The sequence below is a fragment of the Lathamus discolor genome, chromosome 4, assembly GCF_037157495.1.
Source record: "Lathamus discolor isolate bLatDis1 chromosome 4, bLatDis1.hap1, whole genome shotgun sequence".
NCBI classification, from domain to species: domain Eukaryota; kingdom Metazoa; phylum Chordata; class Aves; order Psittaciformes; family Psittacidae; genus Lathamus; species Lathamus discolor.
Genome location: NC_088887.1, coordinates 41570629 through 41593085, shown reverse-complemented (window position 1 = coordinate 41593085; position 22457 = coordinate 41570629). Strand labels below are relative to the sequence as shown.

The 22457-nt window shown below is 34.1% G+C and overlaps 1 protein-coding gene across 13 annotated transcripts in view; it reads right to left on the bottom strand.

The window, feature by feature from the left end:
* DMD (dystrophin) overlaps positions 1-22457 on the bottom strand; it is a 1176091-nt gene that overhangs the window by 240362 nt on the left and 913272 nt on the right. For all 13 annotated transcript variants that reach the window (XM_065677219.1, XM_065677222.1, XM_065677220.1 and 10 more), the window contains 2 exons: positions 22025-22179; positions 2791-2971 (listed from right to left, as the gene is read on the bottom strand). In XM_065677219.1, the coding sequence (XP_065533291.1) occupies positions 2791-2971; positions 22025-22179 (336 nt within the window). The remainder of the gene's footprint in view (positions 1-2790; positions 2972-22024; positions 22180-22457) is intronic.

Here is a 22457-nt window from a genome sequence, read left to right as displayed (position 1 = left end):
TTTAGATAAAACCAACACTGTGATATTGCTGGGTATTGCCCACATTATTCATTCTTAGATATAATGTAAGGAAGGCACTGCATCCTTTTCATATTACTAGCAGCCAAACTCCTGCATCTAAAGGAAAACTACTTAGGTTATAGGCTAAGTGTACATGAAGTTTGTAATAAAAATAAATTTGCTGTGTATTTCATGCCAAAGTTATTAACATTGCTTCATTTATCATATGCTGCCATAATTTCAGTCAGTCTACACTACCAATAATTCATCAGTCATCATAAATTATTTCAGATACATTTGGTGACCTATATATATAGTATAGAAGCATTGTCCAGTTATTGCTGAACTAGGCATCATGTGATATTCTTTGTCAAATTTCAGTGGAAAGAAAACCTGTGATTAAATTCATCTGTAGGCTTAATACTCAATGATTACATTCATAAATTATCAGAATAAATCTACATTAGCTTCAAAATTATATCAAATATTACATAAGGTGTATAAAATGTCACACACAATTATGGCTAAAAAGACAAACCTGAGGAGTAATTAACAGAGTTGAGAGTTCGTATCACTAGAAGTACACAAGCAGAAAGTAAAATTAGTTCTTTTCATATCCCTCATATGGTTATTCATCAAACCAGGCCTCATGGGGACACATGATGTATTTCAACTAGACAATGAAAAGCAGCATGCAATTACAGAACTCCTTGGAGTAGCTGGTTTGTACCCTTGAAAATTCTCTAGAAAGTATTCTAACTGTACAAATCACCTCAACTATTACATTGCTGTCAGTTCAGACAAATGATGCATGCAAATACATGCTTACATAAACAAACAGTGTATTTATAATACAACAGTTAATACAATTACATCATCAGGTAATTAGAATATGCACTTATATAAGCCTCTCCCTTCTCCTTCTGCTACTGAATGAACTGCAAAGTAGTAGGGGAGATTAATCTTTATTAGTGACATTTAAGTTAATTGTTACTGATCATGAAAACCAAAAGAAACACCTAAAAATGTGAGATTTTCCTAGATAAGCAACTTCTGCTATATAAAACACTTTCTGCACAGCAGAACATTATTTTCCTAGATGTTTAAAAAAAAAATAATTAAAAATTAAAGCTTGAGAGTGTAAAGCAGGAGTTATTACTGAACTTAGAAATTTAGGGTTTTCATTATTTGTGTAGAGAACTCTTTATCAAAACACTGCTTTATACTTATATACTTCATTAGTTATTTATGGAGGGAAGGACTTGTACGCATTTATGTTTCCTATTATCTATAGTTCTGAATGGTTCTTATGTGGAAATTAAAGAACTCCAAGATACCAGTTGAGAAGATAACTATGTCTACAAAGCTCCATTACCATTAAAAATGAAGCACTTGACCTAAATTTATAGGTATTTCTATTTTGCCAAATAATCCATTTTTCAAGGGTCACATGAAAAATAACTTCTTCAAATGCTCAATAATTCTGTTTTAACACCATTACAAATAAAAAAAACTAATGCAGAGAATATAAAAAGAAAGCCTATTAACCACTCAGTCTAGAACTACCTTCCATTCAGATCTGCTCTCCAGGATCATGCAACTGAATTCAGAAACACATGAGGACTTAACTTATATTACTATAAAATTAAATCAGTATTATGATGGATGACTATTAAAAATGTGATTCAGACTTCACTTTTGTCTTGTGCAACAACTGTAGATTTAAGAATATAATGTAATGGAATTTAGCAGCTGTTCAGTAAACAGTTACAACCATATATTATTACAGCAGTGCCAAAAGAATTATTTCCATCCAACAGTATTTATTCAACATAATCACTTATAACTAGAATTTTTCAAAGTATGTTCTTCATAAATAAATTAAGGCATAGAGCCTTCAGTGCCTGGAATTTCCAGTTTCGAACTTTCTGTCAACATAAAAGTCAGACACTATCAAGGATATTGGAATAAAGGGTCCTGCCTCTCAAACAGCTAATCACCCTTTCATTAAAGAAATTTTAAGACCTCACATAGACGTATGTGTATTACTCTCAGCAACTGTAGTGAAGAAAGAATGGTGAAAGCATAACAGCGCATTTCAACAAAACCATCTCAACTGATTATTCTTCTTTCTCCTCAAGATTCTCCAAACACCAAATACAACATTCTCTTCAGATGTTTTGTTTCCAAAGGAAAAAAAACCACCCAAAACTGTTTGCAAACTGTCCAGCCGTTAACTATGAAAATTCTAATAATTACATCTTTTCATTATCGCAACAGAGCATGTTGACAATAATCAGCAAAATATCAAATTAACATTTTTCATGTATTTGAAAGTAATGGAGAAAAAGTAATTCAATTAAGCTACTGAGAATAAAGTTAATGTGATTTATATGACTTCTATAAATATCAGAAATGCTTAATAAACTTTCACATCTGACAAGTGCTCAAATCAAAACTGTAGCTCGGTAGAGTAATTCATTTTTATGTGACCAAAAAAAAAAAAAAAAGAATTATAATCTAAATGCCTACTTCAGCAAACATTCCTTTTTGTACATTTTAAAAGTTGCAATTCAAGACACTTTTTCAAAGGTGTTATGTGCTGAAAGACGTCAGACAGAATCATGGCATGACTCATGTAAGATTCCTGCAACAATTTCCAAAGCAACACTTAAAGGTTAGTAACAGACCAGTTCTCTTTTTCAAAACAATTTCAGTTTAGTTGAGTAGCTACAAATTGAAAAAAAAAAAAAATGGAAAAAAGTTGCTAAACTGAGATGCTTGACTTACTTGCCACTGTTTCATGAGCTCCCTAGCCATTTTGGCATCTTTTTCTTTGTGTGTAGCATCCTGCAGGACATTTGCAGTTGTTTCAGCTTCTGTAAGCCAAGTAAGGAACTTCTCAAGATCCAGGTAGAATTGTTGCAACATTCTTAGAGCTGATTCCAGTGCAGCTTCACGCTCACAAACCCTGCACAAGTACAAATAGTCAAATGCAGCACTCTTAGGAAGAAAATAAGTCTTAATAATTTAATCAAAATACAACAAAAACACACTACGTATTTTTCATGTACCAGTAAAGATAAGTTTGCAGATACATTAGCTACAGAACTTGCACTGTATGTCTTGCAGGTAGGGTTCCTTTCTTAACTTTTCTCCTGAGAACTGTTTACTGGAATTCACGTGGTAAAAAAATAAAGCAAAAGTACTTCTTTGAAAGTATTACATCTGAAACATGCACAATTAAAACCCAAACAAACAAATCCCAAAGCCACAAATAGACAAAAAAAAAACACACAGAAAAAATTACATTTTGTTTTAATCCGAAATTGTTTTCTCATTTGTCATTACCACTACAGTGGGAAAACTTGTTTATTTTTAGAAATCATGAAATAGTTTCTGGTCACTGCACAGTATGATGAATTTTTGACTTGAAACCTTTGGAGATTGTGTTCAACACTTTAAACTCCAATAACACTGAAGTCTGGGGGGCAGGGTTGTGGTTTCAGATGTGGGTTGGTTTTGGTTTGTCTTTGATATATTACAAGAAAGATACCTATCATATTAAAAAAACAGTCACAATGCAAAATACAATTTTAAAATATAAAAACTATCTTATCCTTGGGGAAGATCTAAAGAATATATTGAGCAAGAACACCAAAGGCTTCAGCATCTTCAGCATGCTGCTGAAAAAAAAAAAAAAAGTATATCTGTGTTCTATCAACATTCATGTGCAATGTAGGTGTCACATGTACTCACCAGTTTTTTTCTGCATGGAACCTGAGCTAAATATGGATTTAGAAAGGTGAGCAGGTAAGCATGACATACTTCTCATTAACACAAGTCTGTCAATGCTACTACTATTGTATTACCTTCATATTTGTTTAACTTCAACATGGTAACTGAGTAATTTTTTTACCTCAGAAAATATAAAGTCATTTGATTATCAAAAAAACAAATTGCATTACTTAAAGTGGAATGAATGCAATTTGATGCACACTCATGCTTAGTCTATGAATCTGTGGTGATCTGTGTATTTCTAGATATATTTCCTGTCTAGCTTTATAGTTATTTAGACATATACTAGATTTTAGCAGCTATAATTTCTCAAGTTGTAGTTTAACATGAAGTTACCAGAGGTGGCCATGAAATTTCTAAATGCTAATCTGTATTTCAAATCCTGTTTGCTGTCACAAAGAGGTTGTACTCCTCCGTAAGTAATGATATTAACATGAAACCTAGTACAGTAGTTGAAATAAGAAATGAAACAAAAAACTTGCCAAGTGGTACTAAAATGTTTTTTGACAAGCACATAAGTAAAATGCAGAAAAGGAGAGTAAGTTGGAGTATAGGCAAGGACAAACATTTCAGAAGAAAAAACCCAAATCCTCCCAAAGAGCCAAATCTCATAATAGCTACCATACTTTTAATTCTTTAAAATCTAATTTGATTTTCCTAGACATTTTGTAGAAACAAAAATTTAAAAAAAAATATTCTTGGAGGTTTTTTTTTATTCCAAACCCAAGAAAGCTGTTGCATGCTTCACTACATAGTCTACCAATTTTTTAAAGCTTAAGAACAGACAGGATTTTTATCACAGATACACCTGTTGCCATCCACAAGAATTTTCCACAGAATGGCACTGTTTAGCCTGCATTAGAATGTGTCCCCAGGGGCCTCTTAGGAGAAGATTGAGACACACTTAGCTTCAGAACAGTGAACATGATTTCTTTCCCAGCTTCATTCTACATGAATATAAATGTGACTTATTGTTAGGCCACTTTTCAAATTTTAAAAACTGCAGTGAAAGAACTTATTGTTCTTTCAACAGCGGGGTTGGAACTAGATGATCTTGAGGTCCTTTCCAACCCTAACTATTCTATGATTCTATGATTTTGTTAAACTAAAAAAATAATTGCATAGATATATCTAATATAAAAAAAATACATAAATTAGTATCTTTTAAAGAAAAGACGAAGAAACAGGAAATCTTTTACCTGGAAAATGTTGTATTGACTTTATCACTTTCAGATGTAAAATAGCATCACATTGCTTCAACAGAACTTGGAAATGGAATGAACTTACATAAGCTAAAAATATTTCCTACAGTTCCTTAAAGCACAATTCTATAGGGTTTATAGAATTATTCTAATTCAATTTTCCGTTTGTAACATGATAGCAAATATCAGTGCTGTTGCAGAATCATGTATAAAAGGTGGTGGTTTTTTTTTTAATGCCGTTCTTTCTAAACATTAAAGGCACATTTTTATCTACAATTCACCCAAATTTCAGTAAGATACATAGCAATGATCTAATAACGGCATTCTGCAAATACATGGTGAGATTCAAAGAAATTAAAAGGTCTTGGGACTATTTGTGTATATTTAAGTTCTTGCATGATATCCTGAGAAGTAGTAACCAAAAATACATTCATCCACTTGTGTAAATACCTAGTGTACTTTTAATCTATAAAAAGTAAGAACGCAACCACAGAATGAAAATATTAAAAGTATATTCAAAGGAAGAGATATTGAAAGTGTTAATCAACATCAGAATTTATGTTTAACAGAAACATCCAGACTACGTGAAAAAATATAGTATTTTATTGACCTGGGTAAAGAATGAAGTTTTAGTTATGAAGAATCTTCTGGCACTTCTATGATGCACAGAAATCTTTTGGAACATAATTCTTTCAGCCTAAAGGAACATGTTGCTTATCTGTAACCATACTAATACACCCACCAAAAAATATCTAGCACTTTGTATTTTAAAATTTGATACGTCTAATATGCAATAAAATTTCAACTACATTGACAGCTCTCCAGTGTATCAATAAGTTTCACTCTACTTGGCTTTCCAATTACTTGAAAATTATGAAGTTAGAATAGAGAAAAGAAAGCCTAAAAATTAAGAATAAAACTGCGTAAAATTGGGGAAATTTAGTTATCTGAAATCTTGTGTGTGTGATCTTGAAGTTCATAAGCAAGGTATTGCATTATTAAGTAAAAGTCACCATCTGTACTGTGATATACATACAAAATGTATGAAACTGGGTATGCTGTTACGGACTCTAACAAGAAAAGAAAGTGCTGAGGTATGAGAAAGATCGTGTAATTGAATGAAGAACTCTTCCAACACATTTAAGAATCCCAATCCCATACAAGCCAAGGAATACAGTGTTTGGAGAGGGTCCATGCATGTGACTAACAGGTTTTTCTTCAGCTGTAGTATTTGTTGCGTAATTTGTAATGAATCATATTTTGAGTGTCTGTTTATTTGAAATAGTAAGCTTATTCACATTACATGATACTTGCAAGGGTCAGTGTTTAAATAATACGTTGAGATGTTCAGGTAACAGGAAACACAGTAAGTGCAGGGCATTATGCCTATATTGATATGCCTATATTGATACAGAATACATAACATGCAATGAAATATATCGAAGAGTGAACACAGAATATATTTATGATGGGTGAAGTAACAAACTTCTGTTCCACAGGAATTCCTTTAAAAGTAATGTATGTAGAGAAATTCTGCATCATTCAGTGTTCAGTAGGTCACTAAATCACACTTCCATCTGCAGATTGTGTGATCTAATGTTATCACACTGAGATGTAAAGTAAAATAAAATAACCTGGACTACTGCCTGCCAAAGTATTACTAAATGGTTTTACTTCTATAGTTCACGGGTTGTCTCTATACAACTGTATTTTATCTTGACATTCCGTAAAAATGAATTAAATAAATTAAAAAAAAAAAAAAAAAGTGTTCCTGTATTTCCCTTTTCTGAAGCTATCACAGACAATTTGTACTACATACATCTTTGTGATTATATCCCTTCTCCTGGTGTGACAAAGGAACAATTGCAAAGCATTATTGGAACATTTAGTTTTTGCTACTAAATAAATTTAAACTCTTACTGGTAACTCTTCTTCAGCCGCTTTAACTTTGACTGATAATGAACCTATCAAAGAGGTGGAATAATTTAACCTCCCATAAAGTAGGAATATGAGACGTCATCACAGATAGGAAGAATTTTAGATTCTTAAAGTGAAAATTAAATTCTTAATTTAACTATTATTGACAGAATTGTGAAATGCAAATTCAGAATAAATCATACTAATTTATTTTGGGAAAGCTGCTTAGAGAAACTATTCCAGAATCTATGGACTATATTCCATAGTGCCACTTAAAGTTATTAATATATGCTATTAAGTTTTTAATCTGCAGATTAACTCTGGAATGGCTGACACATATTAGGTATGGAAAACTATGTTGAGACAGCATTTTAAGTACTGCTTCCACGTAGTTTTCTGGATCTCAACCAGCTTGACACCTCACTTAGGAGAACACAGTATTTTTCCAGTAACACTTTTGCACGAATGTTCCTTTTAGTTCAACCATCCGGACAGAGGTTACTAGCTTTTCTCTCCTGTAGAACATTGGCATGTGGATATGGATTTAAATTTTTTGAGTGATCTTTATGTATGCATCCTTACATCCTACTGTTACTACTTTGTCTTGCTTGTTACAAAGTGTTCTTCCTTGAATAATGGAGATTGCTCCCCTATGTGCAATTCTGCCTCTGAAATGACTTCTATGTTGCAAATGATGAGAAAACTTCAAAGTGCAATTAAATGCAGAGCTACAGTATCAGCATCGAACCACTCCAGAAATCAGTGTTCAGATGTAGCTGACATTCATCCACAGGCACTTACCCTCCCATTATTGTGACTGAGGGATCAGGAAAGCTTTAGTGTGCTGGTACAGAATTTTCTTACTTGAAAGACAGGCTTTCAGATATTTTTTTTCATTTATTTTGTGCTTTAGTCTGTTCCTGCAAGGACTAAGAGACTAACCTGATGAAAAAGCTACCTCTTAAAAAGGCAACAAGAACTTCCTAGAATGCTTTGCTTGATCTTTATCACTGCTAATATCTCCCTGAAGACAGCTGATTTGGAGAACTGAAAGAAAAATTGCATTTCAGTGGTGAAAAGGTCTTTGAAAAAACAATAAAAAATGCTTCTTTTGGAGCCAAATGTGAAGATATAAACACTGCCCTGCTGATTCAGGTGTATGAACAGGATTCCTACAGGTGACATATTTCTATATTTCTAGGTGTAGTACTTCTCTCTGCCTTACGTTTCTTTCTCAACAATTTGAGCTATTGCCTGAATGCTGACTCTCAGTGCCTTCAGGGCAAGTTGCAGGGCATCTCTGCCTTGGCTGCACTATCCATACTGATTAGGTATGAATAACCAGCAGACTTTAAATTCCAGGTGTAACTGTGCAGACAGAGAGACAAAGTGCAACAGCTGCTACAAAATAAACACACAAAGACAGTTCTCTGCTGATTTGCTTCTGCAGGAAAGAATGACAAAACCCATCATCATCCCCATCCTGCAACTGGAACTCAGACTATCATCTGTTTTGATGCAGATACAATATTGTTCTTCCCCTGACAACCACACACAGCTTCCTAAATGATGACAGTCTTTTCAGATACTAAAATTAGAACATCCTGAATCATCTCTTGATCACAGTAATTAACCCATGTAATTTGTCCTGTCTTAAAAAGCTATTGACACAAAGGGGGGGAGGGGGGAATGTTTCAAAGAGCAGTTATTCACTCTGCTAAACAAAACACAGTTGTTTTTTTCCTGATGAGTTTTTCTACTGTAAAACTATTCGAAACCAGAAAATATGTTGTACTAAAAAATATTTCTGCTTTTTTTAGGTTTACATAAACTTTACTAAGTTTATGTACTTAGTAAAATGGATGCAGCAGGAGAAACTATTTCTTTCAGTACTGTTCATTGACTGGTTTGTTTCTAGTCTTATATTTGTCATAGGCCTTCTCAAAACAGCCAGACTCTTGAAAACAACAAAACACATCAGCCCCCTCCCAAGCATTTTCCTTTGAACTGATGTCTTTTTAAATTGCTTTTGTGCATTTAGTAACAAATATTTTTTAAATTTAGCCTGTTTGTTCCTTACTTTTCTTTATTAAAGCGCTATTAATCTTTTATAAAAGAAAAAAGGAAAAAAAAAATGTTTATCTATAAATTATCAGATCAACCTTGGATATTAATCCCCCTTCTCTTCTACACCATTATTTGTTAAGACTGAGAAGGGTTGCCAAAAGCAAAGGAAATAACATACCCTGGGGCACAAAATCACAAACAGATTTCTGTACAGGACCTTTAAATAACCTCTTTTTAAATAAGGACCTGCCAACATCAGCACAGAGGATCTGTGTTATCACAGAGGAAACTTCCTCATCAATCTTTAGAAAAAATAATTTGTCTTTTATACTCTGTTCATGTATGGGTTCACACACTCCCCAGATGACTCTTAATGGAATAGAAAGCATACATAGAGAGAAAATTCTTTCTAACAGGCTTTTCTTGCCCTCACCTTGCTTTGTCTGTGTCCTGTCACCCCCCACCCCACTGTTTTCTGAATTTATGGAACCTATTAACAGAATGCAGTCTAACCCTTGTATCATTCATTAAAGAGAATCATAACAGATTCTCCATTAAAGGGAGAATCAGAAAACAGAAGAAATCCTAAAATCAAAACTAAAACCAAACAGCCAAAACTGTTCTCTTATTCCACCAAAAGAAGCAAAAATATTATTGCTCTGTTTAAGTCTTCTTCACACTCCATGGTCTATACAATATGCAGTTTTTCCTTGCCTTCCAAAACATATCATTCTTTCGATATTCCAACACAGTCAACAGTACTATTTAATAAAAGACATATTAATTACTAAGATACAATTTATTAAGATAAAATCCTTGCTTTCTAAGACAGTGAAGCGTAATTAAAACTGATTATGAAAATAATTATACTGTAAAGGCACTTGTTTTCTTACCCTTAATTACTGTAGAAACAACTAAATTTAATAAGACTGTCAAATGCACTGATGGCATTACATAAAATCAATTAGGCCTCACAAAGGATACTACTAAACTCTACTGTACTTTCCATTTAAAGCCACAACCTTTGAGGGCTGAGCTCAGTGGCCTAGCAGAACAATGATTTGCTACTACATAAGAGAAAGAAGTCTCAGTTTCTGTACTGTAAAACTTCTCAGGCAGCACTTAAGAGTTCTTATTGAACCATGCATCACCTTAAGTGTTGCACACTAAATAAACAAATACATATTTTGTATCCCTCCTCTAAAACATTGACCTTAAGTAGTACGCACACTACACAAAGATGCTGATAGATCAGAGGGACTGAAATTATTAAAAAAAAATATATTCTGATACATCAGTGTATTTTAATATATATAAAAATGCTAAAAAGAAATAAAAATGACTGACAAGGTCAAGCTCTGTAATCTTCATCTCAGAAGCATCTGGTAATGAAAACTGGTTAGCATCTGAGTAAGAAAGAGTAATGGCAGACTGCCTACTGTTTCTTATGTCTATATAACCTAATTTAGTAATATTAGCTGTAAAGAAACATCAAGGTTCTTCAATCCTGTTCTTTTTGCAGAAGGAACAAACTCTCTTTTTTAAAACCAATCAATCGTTTCCATGTAGCTTCTGCTATTTCTGAATAGGAGGCCTAAATCTAAATAAAAGTCTTATTAAAACCAGCTTGAACTCGCCAGTTCAAGGCTTACATTCATGATTGTATTTGATGCCATAACCATCATCATATCATCTGGGTGAAACCTGATTGCCAGTTCTTGACTTAGTTCTGCTTTTTCCAATTAGATGAAAAATTGCATCCCAGCAGACCTCCCAGGAAGCATGTTCATAGTTTTTCACAGGTGAAAGAGCATAGCAATACATTCTAAAATACTAAGTTGATAGACATTTTCTTCTTTATGTTTCCATCTCTGGTTAATAAGAGAGAAAAAAAGAGGAAAGAAAAAAAGGAGCAGCACATATACTCAAATAATTTTGCAACAAATAACTTTTATATATCACATGGATTCCTTGGAAGGGCTCCAAAAATGCGAAGACATAACTAAATTTTTCACAATTAATACCTTTGAAAAGAAATTTTTTTTAAAATTCCAGCCTGTACATTTACTATCAATTTATCAGCAAAAAAAAAAAAAAAGAATGCCATTTTTTATTTTGGTATGGTCAAAGAAACAATATTAACTTCTGATCCTGAGAGAAATCAGTAAAGAGCATGAAAAAAAACCCCAACATTGACAGTTGCTCATTTTCACGAATTTGGTCACAGAACAGTTAGGCTTGGAGTGGACCTTTGGAAGTCATGTTATGCAAAACCCCTCACTCAAGCAGAGTCCCTATAACAAGTTACCAGTGCCATGTGCAGACAGCTTTTGAGTACCTCCAAGCATGGAGATTCCACAGCCTCCCTTGGCAGCCTGTTCCAGCACAAAGTCAACCTCACAGTGAAAAAGCTTTTACTGATACTCCATAGTCCTATATTCCAGTTTGTGCCCATTGCTCTCATCCTGTCACTGAGCACTACACAAGAGCCTGGCTCTGTCCTCTTTGCACCCTCCAGAATCATGAGGGCATCCCATCAATGGCCATTGACTTACACAACCCAGGTTTGCTCACTCCCTTCAGTTCAAGAAGGCAAAAGCCAGCAAATAAAATGAGTCATATTTCACAGAGTTATGTTTTTTATCCAGGTTCGCAGAAAGCACATCACAAAACCAGCACAGTGTTGACCACTTAAGAATACAACAGGAGACGTGATGAAAAATCACTGGGTGATATTCCTTGTTCTCTGTGTTATCCCAAGGAATTCCTATGGATTAAACACTCAGATACAAATATCTTGGTGCCTAAATGCCAGACAGACAGTTGGGACAAACACATCCAATAGTACATCGGTATAAGAAACTGTTTAAAATAAAAGTCACCTTTCCATTCCATAAGATCTGGTATTGAGCATTGTTACAGTGTCATTATAGCATTGTACTATGATTTTCTACCAGAATATCTGAATCACTATTTTATGCTTTGATTGTTATTCAGAGAAGTCATGGTTCAGGTTTTCTAACAAGGTACAGACAATGCACAAAGCTCAAGAGGAAAGCTTTTGTTTTATCAGAGACCTGTATGTATAAAGTTAACTACAGAAATGAATCACAATCTATATCCACAACAGACATTACAAGAAAATAACTGAGTAGCAAGGGGTGGTATTGTTAGAGCTCATGCAGGCAATGGAAGATACCATCAGGAATGTGATAGCGGAAAGATTCAGTCTAAATGTGTACAAAATACCAGCTACTACAAGGAGGATTTTAAACTCAGTATTACACTCCTGGCTTCTTCAACTAGCTGTAGCTTTGAAGGAATTTAGTATTTAAAATCAAGACCAACAGCTTCATGAAGACGTCAACACATACTAGCATCTGAAAGATTATTAATAAAAAAAAATAACCCACATTATGCCCAACATTACCTCAGTCTCCTAATGCTGGCTTGAATACATTGTCCTAGCCAACACAAATGAGAGTAACACCAGACATAAAATGACTAAAGCAGTGACATGATGTGAAAACCAATTTACCCAAAGCAAAATTTAATAAAAATATTATATGCTTCTACTTTCATTTCCTCAACATGAGAAGAAGTAACAGTGACATATGTCCACAGCTCCAAGGGGTCAGCAGAGTATTAAAAGGAACGGTGTCACCAAAGGCAGATCAGAACTATGGTTTCTTAGAGACATCTTATTTGAGCAAGTCTATTCTACTGGACAGAAACAAAGAGAGAGGACAGACCTGGAAGAATTGCCTTCCATGCCTTGGAGTAAAACCACACTGTGAAAATTAAAGATTGACTACCACAAAAATAAATCTACCTTCTTGGAATCAGTAAAGAAATATGGCTCATAACAGAGCAATGGACACTATCAGTGATTAATTAACATCACTCAATTATGAACCTCAGACATGCTCTAAGCACCAAGAAGTCATGGAAATTTCTGAACTTTTTGCCATTACTGATAATAAACAGCAGCATCTCTTTTAGTTTTTAAAACAATAACTGAAATCAGCATATAAAAGTCCTGTTGTGGGGTACAGAAAAAGCCTCAAGGTTAGATTTTAGAAAAACAGGCACCAAATGAAACTTGCCTGACACGAAAAAAAACCCAAACCCAAAACCCAAAACCCAATCAAACAAACAAAAAGTAATATGAAAAAAAGAGGAAAATAAAGAACATAAGAAAGAAAACATAAGATGCTAATAAAATAAAATGTGCAAAGTGGGAAATGGTTCTTGCAAGCTGGGCTCTTTAGGTAATTCCAATAATAATTTTTTTTTTTAACATACATTGTGTCAACTGAGCAAATAGAATTTGAAAAATATATGTACACATTTTAAACAGATAGAAATAATACTTTTTTCTGTCTTTACAAACAGAAAGTGGACCTGTATAACTCATTGCCACAAGGCACTATTGTGTTTGAGCAGATATCTATCAAATACATAACTGATTATGTATCATTCACAAAGGAATGATCTGCAGATATGCCAGCTAGAGTGATAATTACAAGAGCTATTATTTCTTATTACTTGTAGGAGATAACATTTCTTAGGGTTTGCAGGAGATTTAATGTTCATAGCTGGGGAAAAGCTCCACATCTTTTTAAAATCTGTCAGGGAATGCAGCACACTATAGTTAAATTAGGAGTACTGGTCAAGATGTGATTGATACTGAATGCTAGCAACATGAACAAACTAATCTTTTCCTTTTCACTGATTCCTTGCTTACTTAGTGTTTCCCCTTCTATATATCAGATACACCTTAAAATCTCTATCCTCACATTTACCAGCTTAATCTCACCTTTCCTTCATGACTTCTCAACACATATAATCTAGAACATGCAAGAAAATTACATCATTGCCGAATTTGCTGCTTTCACATCTTCCTTCAGTATTGCCACATCCACAGGTCTCTGCCTTGGTCAGTAAGAGTCATAGCCACCAGCCTCTTGTGCCACTGATCCTCATCCAATATGATAATGACTCATTGTAATTCGTCAATTTCTTTGTGAGTTTGTATAAAAGCAACATGTGGTTGAAATATCATTTGTACTTAAAACACAGCCACAAAACAAAAGGCAAGCACCACTGCTGTCAAACTGACACATTTGGTGGTGGTAGCTTTCAAACAGAGTCTAAAAATTTAATAGACAGCCTGAATTATCCTCTCAGTTTCAGTTATGACTGACAAGCCAGTGAGGGGGAAGCTTACACTGCCTGCACAGCAGCTGATCAGAAGCTACCATGAAACACCACAGCTTGCAATAGCAAGGAAATGCTGTAAAAAAAAAAAAAAAAATAACCACACAAACCCCCCCCCCCCATGCACAAAAAACCCCACCACAAAACCAACAACCCAACCCCCCTAAGCAAACATAGAAAAACTTGGGGAAAACAAAACAAGGCTATCACAAGAATAATAATGCAAACATAAATGACAATTAAGGTCAAATTCCTTTTTGCTGGCACTCTGCAAGCCCATCAGCTTTACTAATTTCTGTTCCATTGTTTGTTTTAAAGGACACAAAATCTGATAAGAAGTCTATTGAGAGGAAAGACATTCATTTGTTGCAATAAGCTTTGGATGAGAGCAATAATCAGTTTGCTACAATAGGAAATAGATTTAAGGTTGGTCTTTCAGGGCACAGAGCACTAACTTCTGTTCTTGTTCAAATAAAGACTAAAACTCTCTAATTACTTCAGAAAATCTCACCTTTAAGAAAAAGAACACCACATTTGTCTTAATCTGCTAATGGAGTAAGAATAAAAATAGACATTTGTGTTCTCTTACAAAATCAGTCTTACTTAAGTCTTCCTTAGTACCTTTCTCCTCCTGCACCTCCTATGTATGCAAAAGAGTGAGATTTCTCAAATGGAGTGTTTCTTTGAAATGTCCATATTAAGCTTCGATTACAATTCAAGTTAGTCCATGAAATCACTCTCCCTTCAGAATTCTGTGCCATGAGCTATTTCATGATTTTGTCCAGATGGATTTCACTATAGCATAAGAACTGCTCTCATTTTCATCACATGGTAAATATGAACAAAGCAGCAGAATTCCATTTCACTCAAGACCAAAATACAAACCAAGAATGGGGGGAGGAATAAAAAATGGAGAGCAACTGTCTGAGTGGTAAGGAATGGTCTTCTAGATGTTCTACTTTCAGTTTTCCTGCTTATTTTTAATTATTAATTTGCCCTCAGTATTTGAAGCTGAAAGCCTCTTTGCAAAATGCCAGCACTGCCCTTCTTTTTGTCTATAATGAAATCATTAACATTAGATTACAGTTAATGACACAAACCACTAGACTATCAATCAGCTGAATACATGGTGTCTAAGAAACCTCAGCAACCCACTTGTGGGGCAGACAAGTTGGATAAAAACAATCAGTTTAAGAAAAACAGCACTTTATCCTTTGAGGTCATTTCTGCTTGTCCGTGGGAGGACTTAGCACACCTACAGATGACCTATTGTCTTTCTGGAATTAATAAAGGTACTAGCCTACAGTTGTATCTATTCAAGTGGTGGGAACATTAAGTTTATTCACAATGATATAAGAGTTTTAAGAAACATGTCCCTGAAGTCACAAGGATCTATAAATCCTTTTAGTCAAGTACTGAATTACTGGTGCTACCCTCTCCTGAAATAACTCAAGAACTCTTTCTTTTAATCCTAAGAGTTTCTCAAAAATCACAACAATACGTTCACAAAAGTGGAAATGATGAATCATGCCATATTATGGGTAACATGGCTTTTTCAGCAGCTCCTACAAGCATTTTGAAAGCATTGCACATTGAAGACTATCCTCTAACAAAGTGAACCACAGATATTCAGTACCTCCAGCTGACACCTCATCTTGGATTCACATAGTGGTGCCAGGACTGCACAAAAAGTACAGTCAGCTGAGTAGAGAACAAAGGTGAAAACTAGAATATAAGGAGCTAAGGAGATTTTGGAAGTCATCTATTTATAGGATATTTGCCTGGAATTATATTTGTCTTTTTAAATTTTCCTGTATGTGGCTGAAATGTCATTATTTTTAGGCTTATTAGAAAAATAATAAAGAAATCTTAACTGATGTCATTGCTGAGAAGATTCTATTTTGTACATAAATATTTGTTTGAAAGTGTAGGTAATTAATAAAATGTTGTTCAAATACATAGCCTCCCTTTTATATACCATCATAAAACAATCCCTCTCCCCCAAATGGCCTTTTAGGTATACTTCTTTAATGCAGCTATATTAAAGGATGATATTTAACCAAGTAAAACATAAACAAAAAATATCTCGAAATAAACTCAGAGTATTATTTGAACCCTTTTTATAATCCTTTTCTGACAGTGTGCTATTTTGTTAAAAAAAAAAGTAACAAGAAAACAAAAAATATTTCAATCCTTTATCTGAAAACAACTCTTCTGAAATTTCAAAGATACCCATATTTTACACACAAAAGCCTTAGCATTCTTGCATCACAAGCAGCTAGGAAAGATTTTTTCTTTAGCATTTGCTGATGTTACTAACTGCTGGAGAGAAGCATGCAGTGCTCAACTGACAAAGTGAAACAAATTAGTTTAATGAAAATTAAAGGGTTCTTGCACCCTCTTGTCTAATGTGAAAGGCATTAGGACTCCATATAGAAGTCAGACTTCCCAGAAGAGAACTGGATTAAATGCTTTGTTGAAAAAAAAAAATGCTGATATATTAAATCATTTGCTCCTTAACATAATCTTGGGTGTGATACCTGAGACTAGAAACTCACTTTCATTCAATGGGAATATTTCTACTGACTAAGTAAAATTACTTGTCATTGTAGAATTGAAACCAAGCAAAGTTCTCAAAGACAGCTTGTGAAAAACACCTAGACTGAAAATTCACCTTTTTAAATAATAAAGGCAACAAAGATAATCATCTATTATCAGGATCTCTGTAAAACAAAATAATTGCCCTACAACTGTAACGCTTTCCAGCACTCTGCAATTTTAAATCGCTACTGTTAAACTGGTGTAAATAACAAGCTTCAGCGTGACATACTGGCTGTAAAAAACCAGTCACTTGACATACCTATTTTCTTGAGCTTGGCAAAATTATAAAAAAAAAAAAAAAATCACCACAATATGATGATAAAAATAAAAATTACCATACTATGGTGTCTTTGAAAAAAAAAAAAAGGAAAAGAATTACAGCAGAGGTTGACATTTGACCATCATCATCTCTACATGAAGTCCTAGATTTGCAATGATTTCTTGCTGAAACCCATGCAAATGCAGCTGTATGGCCAGGAGAACAAACTGCACACACAAACATGTAAACAAGCTTCCTGTATAAACAAGGTTCCCATAGCCACTTTTTAATTTAGCTGTTTCACTGTGCTAGAAGGAAGTGTGCCTGCACAAAGAACTATGATAACTGCTTTCACACATGGAATTACATGGATTTTTGGAATGCAGACCAACCTTCAAAGCAATAGAAGAATGTAAAATAAAAGGCTGAGTTTGCTTGGAGAACCTAGAAGATGGGAATATTCTTTAAAGTGAAACAGATTGTGATATTTTTTTCCTTCGTGACTTCAGCAGTCCAAGCCTAAATGAGCAAAGCAAATAAGCTCTTCAGATGTGGTTCCCAGAAAGGTCTAGCTACTGAAAACAACTATGAATCTTCAGTATAACTTAACACACTTCATATTCCTGGATGTTGTTGATGTGTAAATGCAATTTTTCCTTGCCCAGAATGCAACTCAACTGTAAAGCAAATGTGATTAATTTCACATGTGCCATAAAGCAAAGTAGTATTACAACAGGTACAATATATTAAGAAAACCTGTCCCTAGCAGAATGGTCAAGTCCTTTCTGTATAGGCAATAAAATTATACTCAAAAACATTATGTAGAGATAAAGTTTACATTCTAAAAATCGTATTTTTATATCAAGCAACCATTGACAAGGAAAGGTTTACTGCCCAAAGACCAAAACTAGATTATGACCTTTTCTATACTTACAATTCCTGTTACAGTATGCATTTACAAAGTAAACAGATAAGCATTATACTTTTGTACTGTTTATGACCTTATACTGTTTGGTCATTTGCATTTCCTACTGTCCAGCTAACATACAAAAGCAAAGTGTTTGCACAACTGGTCGCATTTGAAAATTAACACCATTCTGAGACAAATATGGGGTTTGGTATCTCAGAACTTTCAAACAGTTTGTCTAGAAACTCAACTTGCCAGTCTGTCTCTAACTTCCTACAACTTTAATAACAACAACATAAATATAAATATAAGTATATATTTATTCCTCACTGACCATACCCTTGGGTGGGGAGGAGGGGGTGTGGAGGGGGCTGGGGGAAGTTACCTTTTATGTTTTGACTGGTCTGTGTGTCCTATATCTTGTCTGAGGAGCCAAAAACACATTCTAAGCTCTTAACACCTACTGTGCAGTCTGAGTTCCATTGAGTTCCATTGAACTTGAGCATAGGAACTGGTGGACAATGTGAATATTTGAAGATGCCTGTTAGACAGCAATGAACTGGAGTTCTAACCAACTCTCAAAGTACACTACGTAATTATTGTCATAATATATGCTCCACTTATGAAAGATCTAAGTACCTTTGCAGCTTAATATTTAAATTAGTGAAATTTAAACACATTCTGTAGGGTCCCTAGAAAGAATCAAATTTAAGTAAGTAGTTATGCTTTATATGATAATTCACATAAAATATGAGCGCCCACAAAAGAAGGGAGTAATACTCCTTCCCAAGTACATAATACTAACACAATAAACTTTTTTATATATAATAAATTTCTAACGGCTACTTCCGTCATTGTATTTTTTTCTCTTGAGGCTACTTTAGTTCATCTTTTAGATTTATTTTTGTTAATACAAGCAATACAGACTGCTTTTGCCTTAATTGCTGCAACTTAAATAATATTGTTATTTCTTGGAAAGTCAATGCTTCTAAAAAGGAGAGGAAGAGACCTGTTTACAAGTCACTCTGGCTTTTGTCCAGCTGATCAGTTTGTGTGTTTTTTAGTGTATTTTTACAGTACCGACAACAAAAATAGAAATTAAAAAGTGGGTAGTGAATAAGCAACCATCAAGCACTCACCAACTTGGCTATTAAAAGAGTTGAATGTTATTCATTATAGTTCAGTGTTATAAAAGAGAACAGTAAGGCAAAGGGTAAACACACAGCAATCAGCTGCAAATCTACTTAAGCAAAACAAAACACAAGCTGGCAGATGTTGCCTTAATGACTGAAGTACTTGCTTTGGCTGAACTAATACCAACAGGCAAAGTGGAATTTTACTGCTGGTTGCCTGCCTGTTGTGTTTTACCGATCTGGTTCGTGGAAACTGAGGTTTCACATTTTTTACAGTGACACACAATCCTGATACTGATGGCAGGTGAGATGAAAATCAGTTCAAAAGAATGTAAGCCACTCTTAATTTCTCTTTTAGGCCATTTAAGTTAAGGATACAGAAAAAATAAATTAAAATCTTTAGCAGAGTATGTCCTCTTGGCACTCAAGACATTAACAAACAATGATAAAACAATTTCTAAAATATTAGAGAAATTGTCAAGACCGTTATTTGGAACACATTTCAACATCAATGCAATGCCACCCAGTCACCGAATACTACTTATGATCTAGATGAAAATAACACTCACTGATATATCTGATATCATTGAATATGCAACTTGATGGAGAACTAGCCTTTTTTGGTGCCTGTGACAAAAGAGTTCATATGTCTTTTTCTATGGAGTAAGTATTATCTTATGGTTCCAAAGATCCCCACCAACCAGAAATAATTTGCTTTTCTGTATGCAATAACCTGAAATCTGAAGTATAGATGGAGGTAAAAACAAATTACACACATCCCCAGTGCAGAACAAATTGGCATTTAAGTAATTCAAAGGCCAATGGATTCCACCTTCTCTTTACACAGAGCTGCTGATCAAAAGAAATCTGGGTGGTTATTTCAATGCCTCAGCCAGGAGCTGGTCCATGAGCAAAAAGCTTGGCTACTGCTTCAAGCGAACCTGAAAAATTTAGACGTGCAGAAAATCTTCCAAGTCTTTTGCTGACTTGATGCTTTAGTATGTCTGTATTTATCAATGTCTCACAGAAGACAGACAGAAATGTGATACAGCCCCTAAAGAAGCTTATCAACTACTGTCTGCAGCATGATTCTTTTTCCAAGTTCTCAAATCATGAAAAGCCTTACAAAAATATATATACAAAGCACTGAATAAAAAAAAAAATATAAAAAATTAGAAAGGCAGTAAAGTCATGCAATAAAAAAATAGGAAATTCTAGTTTTACAGTTACTTGCTCAGGGTCAATCCTATGCTTTTGTACTTCATAATGGGAAATGTCAACTCAGTCACCTAACAGCTCTCTTCTAAGACATAAAGCACTTACTACAGCAATTCATCTGATGCATAAGCTGTGAACAAGTCTGTAAGCTTTCTAGAACCTTGCAAGGAGTGTTTCCTGGAGAATTCATACTCTCTGTCAGCCTAGTACTTGGCTGAGTCTTTGCACCAACGGCAATTCTCACATTTAGTGAACATCAAACACACTTGGGTTTGTGCTTGAAGCATTAACAGATTTAAAGACACTCTTAGCTACAATTGCTAATTGTATCTACAGCAGCTACAGGCACATCCTGGACTTCAGGATTACAAAGCCATATCACCGCAGGTGTTGTAGTCATATATAGGGACAAAAACAATTTCCTTTCATTCTCCCTTATAACCCTTTGAGCTACTGACTTTACCTACTTATGGGAAATACTCGAGTATTTTGGAAAATGTTGAGCATTAGCTACCCAGCCTTTCTTACTCAGGAACAGATGTGCCCCCCTGCCTGTTTTTTCTGTTTTCACAGAAAGCAAAAAAAAAAATGTTTAAGAAACATGGCTACTATGACTATGCCCAAAATGGCTACTATTATATAGGAGAAATGTAGTCAGATACTGTTTATACTAATTTATGAGTTATTGATCATCTTAAAAAAAAAAATGAGATTATTATGTGGACATCAACAGCGTCTCTCATTTGAACAGGATCTTAAGTCAGTGGTGAGTCTGCTTCAGAAAAAATGTTGTTTAAGTTACTCATTCTTACGAATATCAGTTTCATATAAATATTAATCAGAAAGTGTGAATAAATTTCTGTAGTTATCAGTGATTTAAGTAACTTCCATTATACAAGAAGATATCCTGAATTTACTGAATATTTAACTAAACCGACTTTTCTGGCCTTGTTCACAGACTTAAAAAACATACTCAGATCTAATTCAGTTTTAGTTTCAATTACAAGCAATAAAACTTAATCCAACATAGTAATTAAAACAACTTTGATTTAAATTTTATGCATGTCATCTAATGCCCAATGTTTTAAAACCCTTACTATTATAAAGAAAGCTGACTTATTCTTCAATATGTTCTGATCTTATAGATTACATACTGGATGATTTAGAATTTGGTGGCAAGTTGGTATCTAACCCAAACACTGCAAGATTGAAATGTAAAGAAGAATGTGAACAAGGATCTCATCAAAACTTTCTTGACTAAAGATTTGCTTTAAAGTCAAAGGATAACATTTCTACTTTGAACCTGCTTCAGTAGGATATGTCTGTTAATTTCAGATTAAATTTATGACTCAAAATCACTATAGTGATCCTGATGTAGAGATAGTACATACAAATATTAAACACTTTTAACACTTGTGTATTTTAAATATTTTAGATATACAACCTATCAACTGAATTTAGTCAGCAATCAGTTACAACAGAGGATAATTGGCAAGAGGCAAAATTTTATTTGTAAATATTAAATGGCCTTCCAAAGACACAGTTCCAAAAAATATGACAGAAGAATCATCATAATTCATTTTTTTCTCACGATAATCATGACTTTTTGAGAAATTACATCTTACATAATCTCCAGCCAAAGCTGGACAATGAATGTTAATGAAATTTAATAACAAACCTAATAGCAGAATTTATATCCTACCTCCTATTAATGGCAGCCCACGTTGCATTAATGTTATCTGTCATCAGCTTTACTTTTCTGGTGTCATCTGCTGAATAATCACGGAGCAGCTTAAGTGCCATGTCATTTGCCACATCTACATTTATTTGCCATTGTCGTATTTCTTTTGCAAATTGCTGAAGAAGAGAAAGAAAAAGAATAAGCCTCAAATCACCATAAAATGATCACACATATTTTATGATTATTAGAGAAGATGGACAACTTATGCCACCAATACAGAAACAAAAGGGAGAAAAAACACCTAACTTCTTTAGATTTACTGGTAACTAAGGTCTTTTGAAGAGTCTTTCTAAATATTTAAAATATTTTAGTCATCAGACCATATGACTACTTCTAATCTCTGAAAGGAGCAAGCAATCAAATCCTATATGCTGGATAAAACATAACAGCTCAA